The sequence below is a fragment of the Cherax quadricarinatus genome, chromosome 68 (genome assembly GCF_038502225.1).
Source record: "Cherax quadricarinatus isolate ZL_2023a chromosome 68, ASM3850222v1, whole genome shotgun sequence".
Lineage (NCBI taxonomy): Eukaryota > Metazoa > Arthropoda > Malacostraca > Decapoda > Parastacidae > Cherax > Cherax quadricarinatus.
In genome coordinates, this window is record NC_091359.1 from 16,256,667 (window position 1) to 16,279,193 (window position 22,527).

The window sequence follows — 22,527 nt, forward strand, 5'->3', positions numbered from 1 at the left end:
GCAACTCCCTGAGGTATGGAAAATGGCAAATGTAGTCCCAATTTTTAAAAAGGGAGACAGACATGAGGCACTAAACTACAGACCTGTATCTCTAACGTGTATAGTATGCAAGGTCATGGAGAAGATCATCAGGAGGAGAGTGGTGGGGCACCTGGAAAGAAACAAGTGTATAATTGACAGCCAGCACGGTTTCAGGGAAGGAAAATCCTGTGTCACAAACCTACTAGAGTTTTATGACAAGGTGACAGAAGTAAGACAAGAGAGAGAGGGGTGGATCGACTGCGTATTTTTGGACTGCAAGAAGGCTTTCGACACAGTTCCTCACAAGAGGTTACTGCAAAAGCTAGAGGACCAGGCACACATAACAGGAAAGGCACTGCAATGGATCAGAGAATATCTGACAGGGAGGAAACAACGAGTCATGGTACGCGACGAGGTGTCAGAGTGGGCGCCTGTGACAAGCGGGGTTCCACAGGGGTCAGTCCTAGGACCTGTGCTGTTCTTGGTATACGTGAATGACATAACGGAAGGGATAGACTCAGAAGTGTCCTTGTTTGCAGACGATGTGAAGTTAATGAGAAGAATCGAATCGGACGAGGATCAGGCAGGACTACAAAGAGATCTGGACAGGCTACAAGCCTGGTCCAGCAACTGGCTCCTAGAATTTAACCCTGCCAAATGCAAAGTCATGAAGATTGGGGAAGGGCAAAGAAGACCGCAGACACAATATAGTTTAGATGGCCAAAGACTGCAAACCTCACTAAAGGAAAAAGATCTGGGGGTGAGTATAACACCGAGCATATCTCCTGAGGCGCACATCAATCAGATAACTGCTGCAGCATACGGGCGCCTGGCAAACCTACGGATAGCGTTCCGATACCTCAGTAAGGATTCGTTTAAGACTCTGTACACCATCTATGTCAGGCCCATACTGGAGTATGCAGCACCAGTTTGGAATCCACACCTAGTCAAGCACGTCAAGAAATTAGAGAAAGTGCAAAGGGTTGCAACAAGACTAGTCCCAGAGCTACGGGGATTGTCCTATGAAGAAAGGTTGAGGGAAATCGGCCTGACGACACTGGAGGCCAGGAGGGTCAGGGGAGACATGATAACGACATATAAAATACTGCGCGGAATAGACGAGGTGGACAAAGACGGGATGTTCCAGAGATGGGACACAGACACAAGAGGTCACAATTGGAAGTTGAAGACTCAGATGAATCAAAGGGATGTTAGGAAGTATTTCTTCAGTCATAGAGTAGTCAGGCCATGGAATAGCCTAGAAAGTGATGTGGTGGAGGCAGGAACCATACATAGTTTTAAGGCGAGGTATGATAGAGCTCATGGGGCAGGGAGAGAGAGGACCTAGTAGCAATCAGCGAAGAGGCGGGGCCAGGAGCTGTGACTCGACCCCTGCAACCACAAATAGGTGAGTACAAATAGGTGAGTACAGACACAAAGAAGCAGGAGGAGAAAAAAGCGATTGAAGATATCATGAAGGTGATAGGCGAGGGGGACATGGCCCAGGTGGCAAATTTTCGGAGAATTGGGTGGTTCACAAAGAAAAGGAATCGGCCTCTCAAAGTAATTTTCAAGGCAGAATCAACCCGAACCATGATCCTGCAGGAGAAAGCACGGCTGAGAGGCAAGCAGGAGTTCCAGAGTGTGTACCTCGATCGAGACAGAACACAGGACGAAAGGAAGACAATAAAAGAGAGAGTTCAAAAACGAAAGGAGAAATGGGAGGAAATGAAAAAGGAGAGCAGAATAATCCAGGATCAAATGGAAGGACAAGCGCACCCCCCAGAAACACCTGCAGAAGGACTCCAGCCACGACACCCCCAAGGCAACTGAACAATCCAAACCAACCATCACACACCGATCCCTCTGTTTCCACCCCCTGCACCACATTTACAGTATTAGAACAGAAGTTGAAGGTTTGGTACACAAATGCAGATGGATTAACGAATAAACATGAGGAATGGCAAGAAAGAATCAATGAGAAGTCCCCAAACATCATAGCAGTTACAGAAACAAAACTCATGGAGACAATAACAGATGCAATCTTCCCACAGGATACCAGATCATGAGGAAAGATAGAAGGGGCAAGGGGGGAGGTGGGGTTGCTCTGCTCGTAAAAAACAGATGGAAATTCGAGAAAATGGAAGGAATAGATGAGACGGGAGAAAGAGACTACATAGCAGGTACACTTCAGTCTGGGGAACACAAAGTGGTCATTGCAGTGATGTATAATCCACCACAGAACTGCAGGAGGCCAAGAGAGGAATATGAAGAGAGCAACAGAGCAATGGTGGACACACTTGCTGAGGTGGCAAGAAGAGCTCACTCCAGCAGAGCAAAGTTGCTGGTTATGGGGGATTTCAACCACAGGGAGATTGACTGGGAAAACCTGGAGCCACATGGGGGTCCCAAAACATGGAGAGTCAGGATGTTGGACGTGGTGCTGGAAAACCTCATGCACCAACATGTTAAGGACACTACCAGAGTGAGAGGGGAGGATGAACCAGCAAGATTGGACCTTGTGTTCACCCTGGGCAGCTCAGATATTGAGGACATCAAGTATGAGAGTCCCCTAGGAGCTAGCGACCACGTGGTTCTGTGCTTTGAATACATAGTAGAGCTGCAAGTGGAGAGAATAACAGGAGTTGAATGGGAAAAGCCTGACTATAAAAGAGGGGACTACATAGGGTTGAAGAACTTTCTGCGGGAGGTCCAGTGGGACAGAGAACTGGCAGGAAAGCCAGTAAATGAAATGATGGAATATGTAACAACAAAATGCAAGGAGGCAGTGGAAAGGTTTATTCCCAAGGGCAACAGTAACAACGGGAAGACCAGAACGAGCCCCTGGTTTACCCGACGGTGTAAGGAGGCAAAAACAAAATGCAATAGAGAATGGAAAAAGTACAGAAGGCAGAGAACACACGAAAATAGGGAGATCAGTCGCAGAGCCAGGAATGAGTACGCACAGGTAAGGAGGGAGGCCCAGCGATAGTATGAAAATGACATAGCATCGAGAATCAAGACTGACCCGAAACTGTTGTATAGCCACATCAGGAGGAAGACAACAGTCAAAGACCAGGTGATCAGATTAAGGACAGAAGGTGGAGAACTCACAAGAAATGATCAGGAGGTATGTGAGGAGCTGAACAGGAGATTTAAGGAAGTTTTTACAGTAGAGACAGGAAGGGCTGTGGGAAGACAGCACAGAAGGGAACATCAAGAGGGAATATACCAACAAGTGTTGGATGACATACGAACAACTGAGGAGGAGGTGAAGAAGCTCTTAAGTGACCTTGACACCTCAAAGGCGATGGGACCGGACAACATCTCCCCATGGGTCCTTAGAGAAGGAGCAGAGATGCTGTGTGTGCCTCTAACCACAATCTTCAACACATCCCTTGAAACTGGGCAACTACCTGAGAAATGGAAGACAGCTAATGTAGTCCCCATATTTAAGAAAGGAAACAGAAATGAGGCACTAAACTACAGACCTGTGTCTCTGACATGTATTGTGTGCAAAGTCATGGAGAAGGTTATCAGGAGGAGAGTGGTCGAACACCTGGAAAGGAACAAGATTATAAATGAAAACCAGCATGGGTTCATGGAAGGCAAATCTTGTATCACAAACCTCCTGGAGTTTTATGACAAGGTAACAGAAGTAAGACACGAGAGAGAGGGGTGGGTAGATTGCGTTTTCCTAGACTGCAGGAAGGCCTTTGACACAGTTCCCCACAAGAGATTAGTGCAGAAGCTGGAGGATCAGGTGCATGTAAAATGGAGGGCACTGCAATGGATAAGGGAATACCTGACAGGGAGGCAGCAACGAGTCATGGTACGTGAAGAGGTATCACAGTGGGCGCCTGTTACAAGCGGGGTCCCACAGGGGTCAGTTCTAGGACCAGTGCTATTTTTGATATATGTGAACGACATGATGGAAGGAATAGACTCTGAAGTGTCCCTGTTCGCAGATGACGTGAAGTTGATGAGAAGAATTAAATCGGACGAGGATGAGGCAGGACTGCAAAGAGACCTGGACAGGCTGGACATGTGGTCCAGCAACTGGCTTCTCGAATTCTATCCAGCCAAATGCAAAGTCATGAAGATTGGGGAGGGGCAAAGAAGACCGCAGACAGAGTATAGGCTAGGTGGACAAAGACTACAGACCTCACTCAGGGAGAAAGACCTTGGGGTGACCATAACACCGAGCACATCACCGGAGGCACACATCAACCAAATAACCGCTGCAGCATACGGGCGCCTGGCAAACCTGAGAATAGCGTTCCGATACCTTAATAAGGAATTGTTCAAGACACTGTACACTGTGTATGTTAGGCCCATACTGGAGTATGCAGCACCAGTCTGGAACCCACACCTGGTCAAGCACGTCAAGAAGTTAGAGAAAGTACAAAGGTTTGCAACAAGGCTAGTCCCAGAGCTCAAGGGAATGTCGTACGAGGAAAGGTTAAGGGAAATCGGACTGACGACACTGGAGGACAGAAGGGTCAGGGGAGACATGATAACGACATACAAGATACTGCGGGGAATAGACAAGGTGGACAGAGATACGATGTTCCAGAGAGGGGACATAGGGACAAGGGGTCACAACTGGAAGCTGAAGACTCAGACGAGTCACAGGGACGTTAGGAAGTATTTCTTCAGTCATAGAGTTGTCAGCAAGTGGAATAGCCTAGCAAGTGAAGTAGTGGAGGCAGGAACCATACATAGTTTTAAGAAGAGGTATGACAAAGCTCAGGAAGCAGAGAGAGAGAGGATCCAGTAGCGATCAGTGAAGAGGCGGGGCCAGGAGCTGAGTCTCGACCCCTGCAACCACAATTAGGTGAGTACAATTAGGTGAGTACACACACACACACAATACACAAAATACACACACACACACACACACAGTACATACACAGTACACACACACACACACAATACACACACACACACAATACACACACACAATACACACAATACATGCACACACAATACACACACACACAATACACACAATACATGCACACACAATACACGCTCACACAATACATGCACACACAATACATGCACACACAATACATGCACACACAATACATGCACACACAATACATGCACACACAATACATGCACACACAATACACGCACACACAATACATGCACACACAATACACGCACACACAATGCACGCACACACAATACACGCACACACAATACACACACACACACACACACACACACACACACACACACACACACACACACACACACACACACACACACACACACACACACACTGGGTGAACTGCATTTTCTTGGACTGCAAGAAGGCGTTTGACACAGTACCACACAAGAGATTAGTGTAAAAACTGGAGGACCAAGCAGGGATAACAGGGAAGGCACTACAATGGATCAGGGAATACTTGTCAGGAAGACAGCAGCGAGTAATGGTACGTGGCGAGGTGTCAGAGTGGGCACCTGTGACCAGTGGGGTCCCACAGGGGTCAGTCCTAGGACCAGTGCTGTTTCTGGTATTTGTGAACGTCATGACGGAAGGAATAAACTCAGAGGTGCCCCTGTTTGCAGATGATGTGAAGTTGATGAGAATTCATTCGATCGAAGACCAGGCAGAACTACAAAGGGATCTGGACAAGCTGCATACCTGGTCCAGCAATTTGCTCCTGGAGTTCAATCCCACCAATTGCAAAGTCATGAAGATTGGGGATGGGCAAAGAAGACCGCAGACAGAGTACAGTCTAGGGGGCCAGAGACTACAAACCTCACTCAAGGAAAAAGATCTTGGGGTGAGTATAACACCAGGCACATCTCCTGAAGCGCACATCAACCAAATAACTGCTGCAGTATATGGGCACCTGGCAAACCTCAGAACAGCATTCCGACATCTTAATAAGGAATCGTTCAGGACCCTGTACTCCGTGTACGTTAGGCCCATATTGGAGTATGCGGCACCAGTTTGGAACCCACACCTAGCCAAGCATGTAAAGAAACTAGAGAAAGTGCAAAGGTTTGCAACAAGACTAGTCCCAGAGCTAAGAGGTATGTCCTACGAGGAGAGGTTAAGGGAAATCAACCTGACGACACTGGAGGACAGGAGAGATAGGGGGGACGTGATAACGACTTACAAAATACTGAGAGGAATTGACAAGGTGGACAAGGACAGGATGTTCCAGAGATGGGACACAGCAACAAGGGAACACAGTTGGAAGTTGAAGACACAGATGAATCACAGGGATGTTAGGAAGTATTTCTTCAGCCACAGAGTAGTCAGCAAGTGGAATAGTTTGGGAAGCGATGTAGTGGAGGCAGGATCCATACATAGCTTTAAGCAGAGGTATGATAAAGCTCACAGTTCAGGGAGAGTGACCTAGTAGCGATCAGTGAAGAGGCAGGGCCAGGAGCTTGGACTCGATCCCTGCAACCTCAACTAGGTGAGTACAACTAGGTGAGTACACACACACACACACATGCTGGGAGAATTTTGTGGCGTTCACTGTGCCAGCTAGTGGTGGCGTATCTGAAGCTCCCTCGTAACTCGGATTGTGGCTCATAACTCAAAGCAAAAAATCAACCGAGCGACGGCTTGTAACTCGGAAAATTTGTAAGTTGGGACACTCGTAAGTCAAGGTACCACTGTATACTGTATATCATTTTCAGGTTGTATTTTTACTTCATATCTTGATACTGTATATTACTATATCCAGTAACATACCTGGTACCCCAAGTAATATTTTCATATCTCCATATCCTATGCAATATTCTCATTCCAACATGCAATAGGTAATATTAGTTTAGTTAGTTTAATATGTTTATTATGCACCCCATACCCATCCTGTGGGCGGTAGTCAAAAGATTACAGAGGTACATAATTGGTCCATTTTGACTTTATGATGGTGCTTCAGACAATTAGCCAGCATGAAAGCAGCAAGTCTGTAACTTGTATTCATTTATTTACTTTTCAATACTGGTATTTAGTTACAGTAATTATTTGTTTATTTACTTAGTGACATTAGTTATTTTTTATTAGTATTATTATTAAACCTTTATCAGGCAAATGGCCATAAAATTAGAAATTCGAACTGAACTCCCTATAGTGGATAGAGTAACTCAATATAAGGTCAATGAGCCCATATAAATGGAATTCTGATGGTTAGTTTTCAAGTAATTGCAAATCTCTGAAGAGCGAAAATTTTCAACCTTGCCCGACATAGGGAGTATAAATCTGAATGTTGCAAACTTGCAATTGTTAATAAAACACCCAATAACTATTTTTTAAATTTATTATACAAACAGACAATATCAAAAACATAAATGGAACTTGTATCAAAACAGTTTGTATGTATTAGAAAAATATAAAAATGAAACAAATAGCAACAAGGACACATTGCAAAGGGATAAAACTTTCAAGTCCCATATTCCTGAGATTCATGAGGAAGACAAATTATTCTATATTGCTGATTGATAGTATGGTAGTCGCTGAAGCAATTTCTATTACTCTTTATGCACAGATTTACTTTGCATACAGAACACTGGAATGAGGATGTGACATATTTCTTCGAGTTGCTGCAATACTTGCAACTAAATGGCTTTTTTCCTGCCAGTGGCAAGTGGTTTAGAGTTCTGTCAAGCCTAACACTGTCATCAGGCCTTTGTGCATGTTGGCCCTGCACAGCTTTCACTATGTTGACACCATTGGAAGTACATGGTGAATTACTTGGTGAAGGTCTTATAGATGTTCTTAGGGTGCTGCCTCATATTTTGACCTGGTGCTGAAGGGCTCCCCATAAAACAATTTCTCATTGATCTGGAAGGACAATAAAAACCTTCTGTATAGATCCAGACGACTACAGAATTCATATATGCAATAGAAATTTTTTTACAAATATTTATTTTACTGAAATTGTACTATGTCACTTCTCGGGCAGCCACGAAAATTTTTGAGCTTCCTTTGTTGTACTTTTTTCAACTGCATGCTACACTCACATTATGCTTCACATGGACTTTATGTATATATCAAAATATGCCTAAACTATTCATGTACACACTAAACACAACAATCAGTACTTACCGACATTGTAGAGGGTGAAATCCGAGAGTATATTAGTGACACTGGATGGAAAAAACCCACTCTGGGCGACACCAAGCCACAAGTGTTTGTTTTGTTCTCTCAACCAATGGGAAGGCGGCAAACGCCATCACCACTTAGCTGAAGAGACTCAGGGAAGGCTCGTGATTGGTTCAAATTAAAGAACGGGAATCCAGATGCGCGGCGCGTGTAGGATGACACTCACAAACTTACACGTGTTTAAGCTAGAAAATTTTAGAGTCTGCGCGACAAAGGGCTAACCCTTAAACTGTCCACATGTATATCTATGTTGACATATGTAGCACTTCGAATGTAGATCAAAATACATTATTTTTCATTCCTTCAAAATTGCCGCAATAGGCCTGAGTCGCCTAGACACTAGAGAATGGGTCTACACACTCAGTGTGCTTAGTATGAAATAAATCGGGGACACTGGGGTATCGTGTGGTAGGACCAGTTAATTTCAGCTCCATCTTGGGTCAACATGGCAAACCCCCATGATTCACTCGTGCCTCATCATATCACCACTCTACTATTCTCGAGAAATGATTCAGAATGGAAGTTTAGTCGATTTGACACCGATATGGCCACTAATGATCAAGGAGATAGTGAGAATACTGATGACAACCCAGATGACCCACCCTCTGGGGTGGCCATTGTGGACAGTGTGGCAATACCAGGCCCTCAGCCCAGCACTTCTGAGGTGGCCAGTGTGGCTAATGTGGCCAATGTGGCCACAACAGACCCTCAGCCCAGCACCTCTGGGGTTCCTAGTGTTACTACCCAAAGGCAACTCTGCAAGAGTAAATTATCATTTTCCTTGTGTTTTGGTGATGACAATAATGAAAGTGATATAAGTGATGATGATGAAATTGATTTTATGCCAATAGAGGATTCATTGAGTGAAAATGATTATCATTATTCCCCGGTGAAACATACTTTTAGGTGGCATCGATTACATTCAGGCAGTGTGCCATATGCAGTCGGCAAGGGCCGTGGCAGGTCATGATTCAAAACCCCTGCCACTGATGGTGATAAAGATCATGAAGGAGAGTATGCTGGGATGGAGGAAGAGGGGGGTTGCATGGTACCTCGGGCGCGGTGGGTGGGCAGACAAAGGACTGCCCAGCACCCTCTCAAGCATGTGCTGCCTCCACACTTGTCCCTCTTGCTCTCCAACGCCCCATGCCACAGGTCCATCCTGCACCAGGTGACCACGAATGGAACTTGACAGAAAGTGCACCATTCGTGCCACATCCTTTCAATTTTGATGCCAGTGGAAGTGGCATCATGCCACACTGTCCCATCACAAATGAGTCTACAGAGTTAGACTACTTTCAGCTATGCTCTGATGAGCCAATAATGAATGTGATTGTTACCCAGACCAACATGTACTACACAGATGTTTCAGAATCATCCTGGCTGTGCAGGTGGAAAGATACAACTGTGGCAGAAATGTGTATTTATAACTTGGCACTGTCGTGCTTATGCCACACACATATAAGAACAATATAGCACACTACTGGTCCACAGACTACTTCATCAGCACTCCAGTCTTCCATGACCACCTTCCCTGCAACGGATTCACTCTGTTGCTACGAATGTTGCACTTCTCAGACAGGAATACGCCAAACTGAAGTGACTTCCTATACAAAATCCGGGAATTGTTTATGTATCTGAAGCAAAAATTCAGTGCCTACTTTTATCCATTCAGGAACATTGTTGTTGATGAGTCCTTGGTTCCGTTCAAGAGACAATTGTCGTTCAAACAATATAGTATACCAAGCAAATGTAATTGCTTTGGTATAAAACACTTTATGTGTGACTGTGAGACTGGTCTTGTGTTGGATGTCATTACCTACACGGGGAAAAACGCACTCGGCGATACCAGGCAGATGTTGGGCATTTCTGGTGATGTTCTCAAGATGATGGACTCATACCTGGGCAAGGGCCATACATTGTTCACAGACAACTGGTATACAAGCCCTATGCTTGTTGATTTCCTATGTGTGAAAAATACTGATATATGTGGAACAATGAGAAGAAGTACAAAACACATGCCAAGGTTCACTGGAGCAAGTCTAGTGGAAGCGTTTCATGCCAATGACATCATGGCACTGACGTGGCATGACAAACGGGATATGACATTGCTGTTACCCATCCACAGAAACGAGATGGTACAGACGGACAGACTGAGCAGGTTCAACAATGAACCTATTGTAAAGCCAGCTGCTGTGTCAACTATATGAACAATATGCTGCTAGTCGACAAGTGTGACATGATGAGAGGGTTTGTTGACTGTGTGCGTAGGAGTCGCAAGTGGTATATAAAAGTGTTTCTCCACCTTGTAGACATTGTAATGCTCAGTGCCTTCAACATGTATGAAATAAAGACTGGGAAGTGACAACGATACGCGGAATTCACCCTCAAGGTCATCAAGCAGATAACAAAAAAGTATGGTGCCACACCTGTACCTGCCACTCCACAGCGACTTGTCACCCCACAACAGCAACCTGTCACCCCACAACCAGAGGGGGAAGTGCCCAACTGAATAATCCCTAACTGTCACTGACTGATACTGATACCATCTACCCCAAGGAAGAAGTATGCACAGAAGTGTGTTGTGTGTTGTTACGCTACAAGGCGACCCCAAGTGTGAAAAAACACGATTCATATGTCAGCAATGTGGGGTGGCACTCTGTATGAATCCATGCTTCATGGAGTATCATACAGTGGTGGACTTCCAGAAACATAAATGGGACCTGTAAATACCTTGTATATACTATATGTAAACAATAGTATGTGATTGAACCAGGTGTACAAATTCATCTATCAGTGTGAACATGTGTGTTTGTGACAGTATGATTACTAATTCAGTACCAAACAATTGTGTCTCAACAAGAATGACTATGAAATCAAAAGATCTGCAACAAAACATTATCATCATAACATGAAAACAACAAAAAATAGAAAAGAATTGGAAAAAAAAAGGGTAAAGGTTTATTATTTCTGCAAGTGGCAGTGCTCCATGTTGCCAACACCTCATCATTTAGCACCAACTTCGTGGGCTTATATCTCGGTAAGTACTGACCCTAAAATTTTTTTTATCTTATAATATTTATAAAAATGCGCTCTTCATTTAAATTTTTTTTTTTTTTTTGTTTTTTCAAAATATTCGGAGTGCTATGCAGGTGAACGTAGATCTACATTTGGACAGTTTAACCCTTTGAGGGTTTTCGTCGTACTAGTACGTCTTACGCGTAGGGGTTTTTGACGTACTAGTACTCATAAATTCTAGCGACCTCAAATCTAGTGGGAGAAAGCTGGTAGGCCTTCATATGAAAGAATGGGTCTATGTGGTCAGTGTGCACAGTCTAAAAAAAATCCTGCAGCACACAGTGCATAATGAGAAAAAAAAAACTTTTTCCATTTTTTTTTAATAAATCAGCGACTTTGCAGTGTATTTTCGTATGGTATTTATTGTTGTATTCTAGTTTTCTTGGTCTCATTTTATAGAATGGAAGACATATTACTGAAATTGAGATGATTTTGACTGGTTTTACAATGAAAGGTGCCTTGAAATTGAGCTCAAAGTAGCAGAAATGTTCGATTTTTACCAAATTTCAAAAGTAAACAAATCGTGCCAAGCGTGCAATACACGTCAACTGGTGAGTCTAATATTCTTTCACAAGTGCACCAATAATATTTATACCATTTTTTACACTAATGCAGTAGTCTGCATAACAGTAAATCTTATATTTTTTGTGAGAATAAAAATTCAAAGTGGAAAGCAAAAGAATATAAGAGGGGCCTTGAGACGTGACTAATGACTAGAGGAAATGTCATTTTAGTGCCAGGAATGTCTTTCTTGTTTATTCTGGACCCTATTCCGAAATTGGCATCTTTTGAAATTTGTGTGAAATTGGCAAAATTGCTAAATTCTGACCACTGTACTGGATAGTTGAATTTATAAATGGGTGGTTTCTTGCACCCATTCGATAGAAAAAATGGAGTTCTAGCGAAATATTCATGTTTTTTGTCGACTAGTACAGTGAAATTGGCCGAAAATGGGGCTCAAAGTGGGCAAAATCGCCGATCCGTAAACATCGCCGAGACCGCTAACTTTGCGAGAGCATAATTCCGTAAGTTTTCTATCAAATTTCAAACTTTTGGTGTCGTTATGATCGGGAAAAGATTCTCTATCTTTTCATAAGAGAAAATAATTTTTTTTTTTTTTAAATTTGGCCGACCCTGAGAACGAGTTTCGGAGAGGGCCTGTCGACCCTCAAAGGGTTAAGGGTTAACACATCGGTCGCTTCCCATCAAGGCAGAGTGGCCCCAAAAAGAAAAACTTTCATCATCATTCACTCCATCACTGTCTTGCCAGAGGTGTGCTTACACTACAGTTATAAAACTACAGCATTAAAACTCCTCCTTCAGAGTGCAGACACTGTACTTCCCATCTCCAGGACTCAAGTCCAGCCTTAATCCCTTCATAAATGTTACCCTGCTCACACTCCAACAGCACATCAAGTCCTAAAAACCGTATGTCTCCATTCACTCCTCTCAAATATGCTCATGCATGCATGCTGGAAGTCCAAGCCACTCGCACACAACCTCCTTTACCCCCTCCCTCCAACTTTTCCTAGGCCGACCCTACCCTACCTTCCCTCCACTACAGATTTTTACACTCTCGAAGTCATTCTATTTTGTTCCACCCTCTCTGCGTGTCCAAACCACCTCAACAACCCTTCCTCAGCCCTCTGGATAATAGTTTTGGTAATCCCGCACCTCCTAATTTTCAAACTACGAATTCTCTACATTATATTCACACCACACATTGCCCTCAGACATGACATCTCCACTGCCTCCAGCCTTCTCCTTGTTGCAGTATTCACCACCCATGCTTCACACCCATATAAGAGTGTTGGTATAACTATACTCTCATACATTCCCCTCTTTGCTTCTACGAACAAAGTTCTTTGACTCCAAACTGCTCCACTCACTCTTTTCCCCTCATCAGTTCTGTGATTCACCTCATCCTTCATAGACCCATCTGCTGACACTCCCAAATATCTGAATACATTCACCTCCTCCATACTCTTTCCCTCCAATCTGATATCCAGTCTTTCGTAACCTAATTTTTTTTGTTATCCTCAACGCCTTACTTTTTCCTATATTCACTTTTAATTTTCTTCTTTTATATGCCCTACCAAACTCATCCACCAGCCTTTGTAACTTCTCTTCAGAATCTCCCAGAAGCACAGTGTCATCAGCAAAGAGCAACTGTGACAACTCCCACTTTGTGTTAGATTCTTTATCTTTTAACCCCACACCTCTTGCCAACACCTGCGCATTCACTTCTTTTACCACCCCATCTATAAATACACTGTATATTGAACAACCATGGTAACATCACACATCCTTGTCTAAGGCCTACTTTTACTGGGAAATAATCTCCCTCTCTCCTACATACTCTAACCTGAGCCTCACTATCCTCATAAAAACTCTTCACTGCTTTCAGTAACCTACCTCCTATTCCATACACTTGCAGCATCTGCCACATTGCAACCCTATCCACTCTGCCATATGCCTTTTCCAAATCCATAAATGCCACAAAAACCTCTTTACCTTATCTGAATATTGTTCACCTATATGTTTCACTGTAAACACTTAGCCACAAACCCCCTACCTTTCTTAAAACCTCCTTGTTCATCTGCTGTCATACTCTCTTACTCTTAATTCTTTCAGTAATAACTACCATAAACTTTACTAGGTATACTCAACAGACTTATTCTCCTATAATTTTTGCACTGCCTTTGTCCTCTTTGCCTTTATTCAGAGGAACTATGCACACTCTCTGCCAATCCCTTGATACCTTACCCTCTTTCATACATTTATTAAATAATAGCACCAACCACTCCAAAACTATATTCAGCTTACGATATTTTTGACTTACAATGGGTTTGTCGGAGCGTTACCCCATCATAAGTCAAGGAGCACCTGTGCATTTTATTGACGGACGTTGTCAGTTACTATACTGCATAGTCTTCCATTTTCCAGGTTGGGATTTAGCTGCTGCAGAAAATCCAACATGTCTTGGTATCATTCATCTTCTTTTGGGAAAGCTGCAGATCCATCCAGGTGAGTGAGGGTTATGTCCTGTGGGCTGCTGGGAAGCAAGCTAGATAAGGAACGATCCATGCTTCCTTCAAGGGAAAGGGGTACTTTAATGGCTTATATTGTTTCAATGGTATTAAGATGAGGTAAAGATTCTGAGTGATGAGGTGAAGATTCTGAGTGATGGGGTGAAGATTCTGAGTGATGGGGTGAAGATTCTGAGTGATGGGGTGAAGATACTGAGTGATGGGGTGAAGATACTGAGTGATAGGGTGAAGATACTGAGTGATGGGGTGAAGATACTGAGTGATGGGGTGAAGATTCTGAGTGATGGGGTGAAGATACTGAGTGATGGGGTGAAGATACTGAGTGATGGGGTGAAGATACTGAGTGATGGGGTGAAGATACTGAATGATGGGGTGAAGCTACTGAGTGATGGGGTGAAGATACTGAGTGATAGGGTGAAGATACTGAGTGATGGGGTGAAGATACTGAATGATGGGGTGAAGCTACTGAGTAATGAGGTGAAGATACTGAGTGATGAGGTGAAGGCTCTGAGTGATGATGTGCAAGTACTGAGTGATGAGGTGAAGATAGTGAGGGACAAGGTGCAGGTAATGAGTGGCGATGTGCAGGTACTGAGGAACAAAGTGAAGGTTCTGAGTGATGAGATTTAATAGCACTTAGAACCCCATAACACAGTCATAAGATAACTTTGATGGGGATAAAGGTGTAGGCCATTACAATTTTCCACTGTCACCACAGCTTGTCATGCAAGTACAGTACAGTGGTCCATTGTTATCACCACAGAAGTGCTATCATCTTTAATGATTCTCTATCACCATTATTCAATAATGATTTAGCTGTTATAGTGTAACTGAATAAAATCTCCCTTACCATTCCTATTGAGGTTATAGTACATACTAGGAATATTTGGAGAATACTACTGCACAGTGTACATGACAGAATTGACATGTAAAATAATATATTAATTTACAGAATACCTCAAGTGGAATGGACTTGTACTACCACTTTTAATTTTTAATAAGGGTACTGGGTATATTTTATTTTACTGTTATGTGGTTATATGCTTATGACTGGTTTATCCTTTTATCTTTATACAGTTTTAGCATATACCACTTTATGTCTCTCTTTAATGCATTAATTATGGTTCCCCCCCCCCCTTTTTTTTTTGTCAAAGAGGAAAATGTTTGACTTCTGGATATTCAGCAGAATGTGTGGGTTCCACAAACTCTGCTGAATATCTCGCTGCATAAGAATCTTCCTCTTCATATTGTTAAATTTATTGAGCACCACAGGGAAATTTTAGTTTCAGTTGACATGGGTTTAGGGACATATGAAGAAATGTTAACTAGCCACCAAATTCTCACTGAAGTTGTTTAAAAAGAGAATTTAGACTTAGCACAGTAACAGATGCAATTTCTTTAAAGGCTGAAGCAAAAGATCGGATCATATGACCTACCAATAACATTTATTTCCCATAAATTCTCCTTAATGTACTTTTTAACTCTGTTCATTAATCTGAATTGAGGAGGATCCCAGAGTATAATACTGTACATTTTTGGTAATACACATTGTTTTCCCAGACCTGTCTCCGAGATTGGTATTGGTATCTGGAGTGCGCAAAGTTGGCATGCTAGGGGAAGGTCAGTTTGTGTACTGCATAACGCGTGTAATTTTTCTGCCCTTGTCTGCACCACCTGACACAGAGTTAAATCTGCAGCCATGTCGAAAACATGTGAATCATCCTGCTGGGTAAGCTTTAGAATATGGGGAAAGATTAAGACCATTTAAATAGTACTTTAATCTATGTAGTGTATTATGTATAGATTAATGTGTAGGAAACATCCTTGTCCTTGTGCTGATGTAATAGTGGTTATATACTGTAGTATATAGTACCTGCATTTTTGCTAATGTTTCTTCATAATGCTATAAGATGGGGGTGTTCAATATCATAGCAGTTTAAGATGTTTTGATTATAAACTGTAGTTCTTTTTATGAATACATGTAATTGTATTTTTCATTTCCGCTCATGGTAAAGGTCATTTTATATATGTACTTGTAAATTTTATTTGTTCAAAGGTTTCATGTAAGTCAGTGTGATAAGAATGTCAGTGTATTGTTAATTGTGATTACAGTAGGTGAAATTGTGACAAGAGCCAACAAATAGTAATAAAAAAGACAAGAAAACAAGAGAACTTTTATTTGTAGAGGTGCATGTTTTGTTCACAAATAGTGAACTTTCTGAAGTGGATTAATAATAATAATAATAATAATAATAAGTTTATTTCTTTGTAAAGGTTATACTGTGTAATTACAATTTTGATTTGTTAAGTACAAAGATAGCCGCTATCATGCCGAGACATTTCGGGCAAACTAATCCAAATATATGGTAACTAATTAAAACTAGATAAGAGAATGGCACATAGTAATTATACTTAAAACTAAACATGGAATAGTGGTTAGCTGTTTTACAATCTTATCTGGACTAATAAATCTTATGCATACTTAGTACAAAATATAATTTACAAGGAATGGTGCAGGTGGTAATATTTTATGGAATGGCAGAATTAAAAGTCAGGTAGTCACATGATAAAACTAGTCAGTAGATGTTTGGTTGATTTGGCTAATATTGTGAGATAAGATGATTTTTTAGCAGAGTCCTAAATTTGTAAGGTGTCTGGGGATCCTTGACCTGTTCCGGTAGTGAGTTCCAGATCTTTGGGCCTTTTTATGTGCATAGCGTTCTTGCATAGTGAGAATCTTACTCGAGAGATGTTGAAAAGTGCCTTATGCCTTGTATTGTGACTGTGCATTCTGTTGTAACTGTCGAGTAGTAGTTTTAGGGGAGGGTTTACAGTGGAGTTTAAAGTTCTGTATATGTAATAGGCACAATAATAAGAGTGTATGTCTTGTATATTTAGCAAGTTGAGTCTTTTGAAAAGTGGTGGGGTGTGCTGTCTAGCACAGGAGCTCTTATCGCCTACACAGCAGTTTTTTGTTGGATTATTAAGGGTCTTAGGTGGTTGGCAGTGGTTGAGCCCCAGGCACAGATACTATAGGTGAGGTAAGTGGTGGTACAGGGTAAGAAGAGTCGTTTGTGGTACATAGTAGTGTATCTTGGAAAGGATTCCTACTGATTTGGAAATTTTCTTGTCTATGTGATGGGTATGGGACTGAAATTTAAGATTACAGTCAAGGAGAAGACCTAGAAATTTGCCCTCCGTGTGTCTTGATATAGGGGTACCATTTAACAGTATGTTGAATTGAATATTTGAGGCTCTGTTGCCAAACAGCATGAAGTATGTTTTGTCTATGTTGAGAGTTAGTTTGTTTCTCATCATCCAAGCATATATCTTTAGCAGTTCATTGTTTACAGTGTTTTCAAGCACAGCTGGGTCTGAATGGGAGTAGACATATGTAGTGTCATCTGCGAATAGAACTGGTGTAAGGAGTTGGGATGCATTGGGGAGATCATTGATGTAGATGAGAAAGAGGAGTGGGCCTAGGACACTACCTTGAGGTACTCCTACAGAGTACCTCTACATGTGAACGCAACATTGTGTATCTCTATAAAGGATATACATATAATAATAATAATAATAATAATAATAATAATAATAATAATAATAATAATAATAATAATAATAATAATAATAATAATAATAATGAGCAAAGGGCTAGTAACCCTTTCTCTATAAATTACTAAATTTAAAAAGAGAAACTTACGTTTTTCTTTTTGGGCCACCCTGCCTTGGTGGGATATGGCCGGTTTGTTGAAAGAATAATAATAATAATAATAATAATAATACGTATCTTTATTTCTACAGGTACATGTGCAAGGTATTCAGGCCTAGCTGACATCAGTGACATACTTTACTATTAGTATATAGAAAGCACCTTATTATGCAGAGCATTTTGGACAAATTAGGTCAATTTTGTCCCAGGATGCAACCCACAGCAATCAAGTAACACCCAGGCATCCATTTTACTGATGGTTGAACATGGACAGCAGGTGTCTTATGGAAACACGTCCTGACATTTTCCAGCCATACCGGGGATCGAACCCCGGACCTCAGTGTGTGAGCCGAGTGCGCTAGCAATCAAGCTACAGGACACAGGACTTTATATCATTGTATTATTTCTTTTCTTACAGTGGTGCAGGAGAGCGAAAGCTAGGTTTGCCTTTTGGAGACTTGCAACAGAAGGTCGCACTCTCTAAAACATTTGGCACTATTCGTAGTGTTACATCAACGATCAAAACTGCTACAGTTAATGCTGCAGTAACAGCAACTGGACAGGTAATAGTTTCTTTGTTATTTTAAACTTAGACTAATAAATGAGAGGCTTCCCTATCTTTGGATGCAGAAGTAAACCTTTTATCACAATTTGTCAAAGTAAACCTTTCCAGTTATTTTATGGGAGATGCATACTTAGTAAAAATTATATTGATAAGGTTGCTGGTTTCTTTTTCTGTCTCATAAACACGCTAAGATAACAGGGATATCTTGCTACTCCTACTTACACTTTGGTCACACTTCACAGACACGCACATGCATATATATATATACATACATCTAGGTTTTTCTCCTTTTTCTAAATAGCTCTTGTTCTTTTTTATTTCTTCTATTGTCCATGGGGAAGTGGAAAAGAATCTTTCCTCCGTAAGCCATGCGTGTCGTATGAGGCGACTAAAATGCCGGGAGCAATGGGCTAGTAACCCCTTCTCCTGTATACAATTACTAAAAAAGAGAAGAAGAAAAACTTTATAAAACTGGGTTGCTTAAATGTGCGTGGATGTAGTGCGGATGACAAGAAACAGATGATTGCTGATGTTATGAATGAAAAGAAGTTGGATGTCCTGGCCCTAAGCGAAACAAAGCTGAAGGGGGTAGGAGAGTTTCAGTGGGGGGAAATAAATGGGATTAAATCTGGAGTATCTGAGAGAGTTAGAGCAAAGGAAGGGGTAGCAGTAATGTTAAATGATCAGTTATGGAAGGAGAAAAGAGAATATGAATGTGTAAATTCAAGAATTATGTGGATTAAAGTAAAGGTTGGATGCGAGAAGTGGGTCATAATAAGCGTGTATGCACCTGGAGAAGAGAGGAATGCAGAGGAGAGAGAGAGATTTTGGGAGATGTTAAGTGAATGTATAGGAGCCTTTGAACCAAGTGAGAGAGTAATTGTGGTAGGGGACTTGAATGCTAAAGTAGGAGAAACTTTTAGAGAGGATGTGGTAGGTAAGTTTGGGGTGCCAGGTGTAAATGATAATGGGAGCCCTTTGATTGAACTTTGTATAGAAAGGGGTTTAGTTATAGGTAATACATATTTTAAGAAAAAGAGGATAAATAAGTATACACGATATGATGTAGGGCGAAATGACAGTAGTTTGTTGGATTATGTATTGGTAGATAAAAGACTGTTGAGTAGACTTCAGGATGTACATGTTTATAGAGGGGCCACAGATATATCAGATCACTTTCTAGTTGTAGCTACACTGAGAGTAAAAGGTAGATGGGATACAAGGAGAATAGAAGCATCAGGGAAGAGAGAGGTGAAGGTTTATAAACTAAAAGAGGAGGCAGTTAGGGTAAGATATAAACAGCTATTGGAGGATAGATGGGCTAATGAGAGCATAGGCAATGGGGTCGAAGAGGTATGGGGTAGGTTTAAAAATGTAGTGTTAGAGTGTTCAGCAGAAGTTTGTGGTTACAGGAAAGTGGGTGCAGGAGGGAAGAGGAGCGATTGGTGGAATGATGATGTAAAGAGAGTAGTAAGGGAGAAAAAGTTAGCATATGAGAAGTTTTTACAAAGTAGAAGTGATGCAAGGAGGGAAGAGTATATGGAGAAAAAGAGAGAAGTTAAGAGAGTGGTGAAGCAATGTAAAAAGAGAGCAAATGAGAGAGTGGGTGAGATGTTATCAACAAATTTTGTTGAAAATAAGAAAAAGTTTTGGAGTGAGATTAACAAGTTAAGAAAGCCTAGAGAACAAATGGATTTGTCAGTTAAAAATAGGAGAGGAGAGTTATTAAATGGAGAGGTAGAGGTATTGGGAAGATGGAAGGAATATTTTGAGGAATTGTTAAATGTTGATGAAGATAGGGAAGCTGTGATTTCGTGTATAGGGCAAGGAGGAATAACATCTTGTAGGAGTGAGGAAGAGCCAGTTGTGAGTGTGGGGGAAGTTCGTGAGGCAGTAGGTAAAATGAAAGGGGGTAAGGCAGCCGGGATTGATGGGATAAAGATAGAAATGTTAAAAGCAGGTGGGGATATAGTTTTGGAGTGGTTGGTGCAATTATTTAATAAATGTATGGAAGAGGGTAAGGTACCTAGGGATTGGCAGAGAGCATGCATAGTTCCTTTGTATAAAGGCAAAGGGGATAAAAGAGAGTGCAAAAATTATAGGGGGATAAGTCTGTTGAGTGTACCTGGTAAAGTGTATGGTAGAGTTATAATTGAAAGAATTAAGAGTAAGACGGAGAATAGGATAGCAGATGAACAAGGAGGCTTTAGGAAAGGTAGGGGGTGTGTGGACCAGGTGTTTACAGTGAAACATATAAGTGAACAGTATTTAGATAAGGCTAAAGAGGTCTTTGTGGCATTTATGGATTTGGAAAAGGCGTATGACAGGGTGGATAGGGGGGCAATGTGGCAGATGTTGCAAGTGTATGGTGTAGGAGGTAGGTTACTGAAAGCAGTGAAGAGTTTTTACGAGGATAGTGAGGCTCAAGTTAGAGTATGTAGGAAAGAGGGAAATTTTTTCCCAGTAAAAGTAGGCCTTAGACAAGGATGTGTGATGTCACCGTGGTTGTTTAATATATTTATAGATGGGGTTGTAAGAGAAGTAAATGCGAGGGTCTTGGCAAGAGGCGTGGAGTTAAAAGATAAAGAATCACACACAAAGTGGGAGTTGTCACAGCTGCTCTTTGCCGATGACACTGTGCTCTTGGGAGATTCTGAAGAGAAGTTGCAGAGATTGGTGGATGAATTTGGTAGGGTGTGCAAAAGAAGAAAATTAAAGGTGAATACAGGAAAGAGTAAGGTTATGAGGATAACAAAAAGATTAGGTGATGAAAGATTGAATATCAGATTGGAGGGAGAGAGTATGGAGGAGGTGAACGTATTCAGATATTTGGGAGTGGACGGTTGGAAGTGGAAAAGAAGTCTTCCTCCGTAAGCCATGCGTATCATAAGAGGCGACTAAAAATGCCAGGAGCAAGGGGCTAGTAACCCCTTCTGTATAAATTACTGAATTAAAAAAAAATTTTTTTTTTATTTTTAGGTCACCCTGCCTCAGTGGGATATGGCCATATCGTTGAAAAAAAAAAGGTGGCACTTTATTGAGTTATGAATACATTTTGATATCTTTAACAGTACAGTGGACCCCTGGATTACAAAATTAATCTGTTCCAGAAAGAGTGACTTAACCCGAATCTGACTTATTCCGAATTAATTTTCCTTATAAGAAATAATGGAAATCCAATTAATCCGTTCCAGACACCCAAAAGTTTTAAACAAAATAATGTTTTTACCTGAAATATGTATTTCCCTACACAGAAAACAATGAGACATGCAGAATAAACAATACTAAAATGACACTTACCTTTATTGAAGACTTATTGATGAGTGATGAGACGGGAGGAGGGGAGAGGATGGAGATGTAATATTGTTTGGAAGGGGAATCCCCTTCCATAAAGACTTCAGGTACCAAGTCCTTTTCTGGGGTCACTTCCCTTTGTTTTTAAATGCTACTAGGGATAGCTTCAGAGTCACTGGACCCCTGTTGCACAAAATATCTGTCCAGAGAGCTCTGTTTCTGGCGTGTCTTTAAGATTTCCCAGAAATGGGACACAACATTGTCATTGTACATGTTGCCAGCACAGCTTGCAACAGCTGTATTAGGGTGATGTTCATCCATAAATGTTTGCACCTCACTCCACCTTGAACAAATGTCCTTAATCTTTGAAGAAGGCAACTTCCTCCATCTCTCTTTCTCCTCTTCTGAAGCAAATTCTTGAGCTGTGGTCTGTTGGTGTTGCACATGAAACTCTTGCAGCTCTGTAGTGGTCAGCTCTTCATCGTGGTCCTCCACCCACTCTTCCACATTCTCCAAACTCACTTCCAACCCCATGGAATTCCCTAATACCATAATAGATTCCACAACTGGCATAGGCTCCTCAGGGTCAGCTCCAAACCCTTCAAAATCCCTCTCGTACACATTCTGGCCAGTTTTCTCTAAGCAGAGTTCAAAGTCCTGCAAGTCACTC

General features: G+C 41.7%; 1 protein-coding gene across 2 annotated transcripts in view; it reads left to right on the plus strand.

Moving 5' to 3' along the window:
* The window catches only part of sp3 (phosphatidylinositide phosphatase spermathreecae), a 185,933-nt gene that overhangs the window by 18,131 nt on the left and 145,275 nt on the right, over positions 1–22,527 (plus strand). For both annotated transcript variants that reach the window (XM_053789611.2, XM_053789612.2), the window contains exons 2-4: positions 14,183–14,263; positions 15,847–16,015; positions 18,417–18,561. In XM_053789611.2, the coding sequence (XP_053645586.1) occupies positions 14,183–14,263; positions 15,847–16,015; positions 18,417–18,561 (395 nt within the window). The remainder of the gene's footprint in view (positions 1–14,182; positions 14,264–15,846; positions 16,016–18,416; positions 18,562–22,527) is intronic.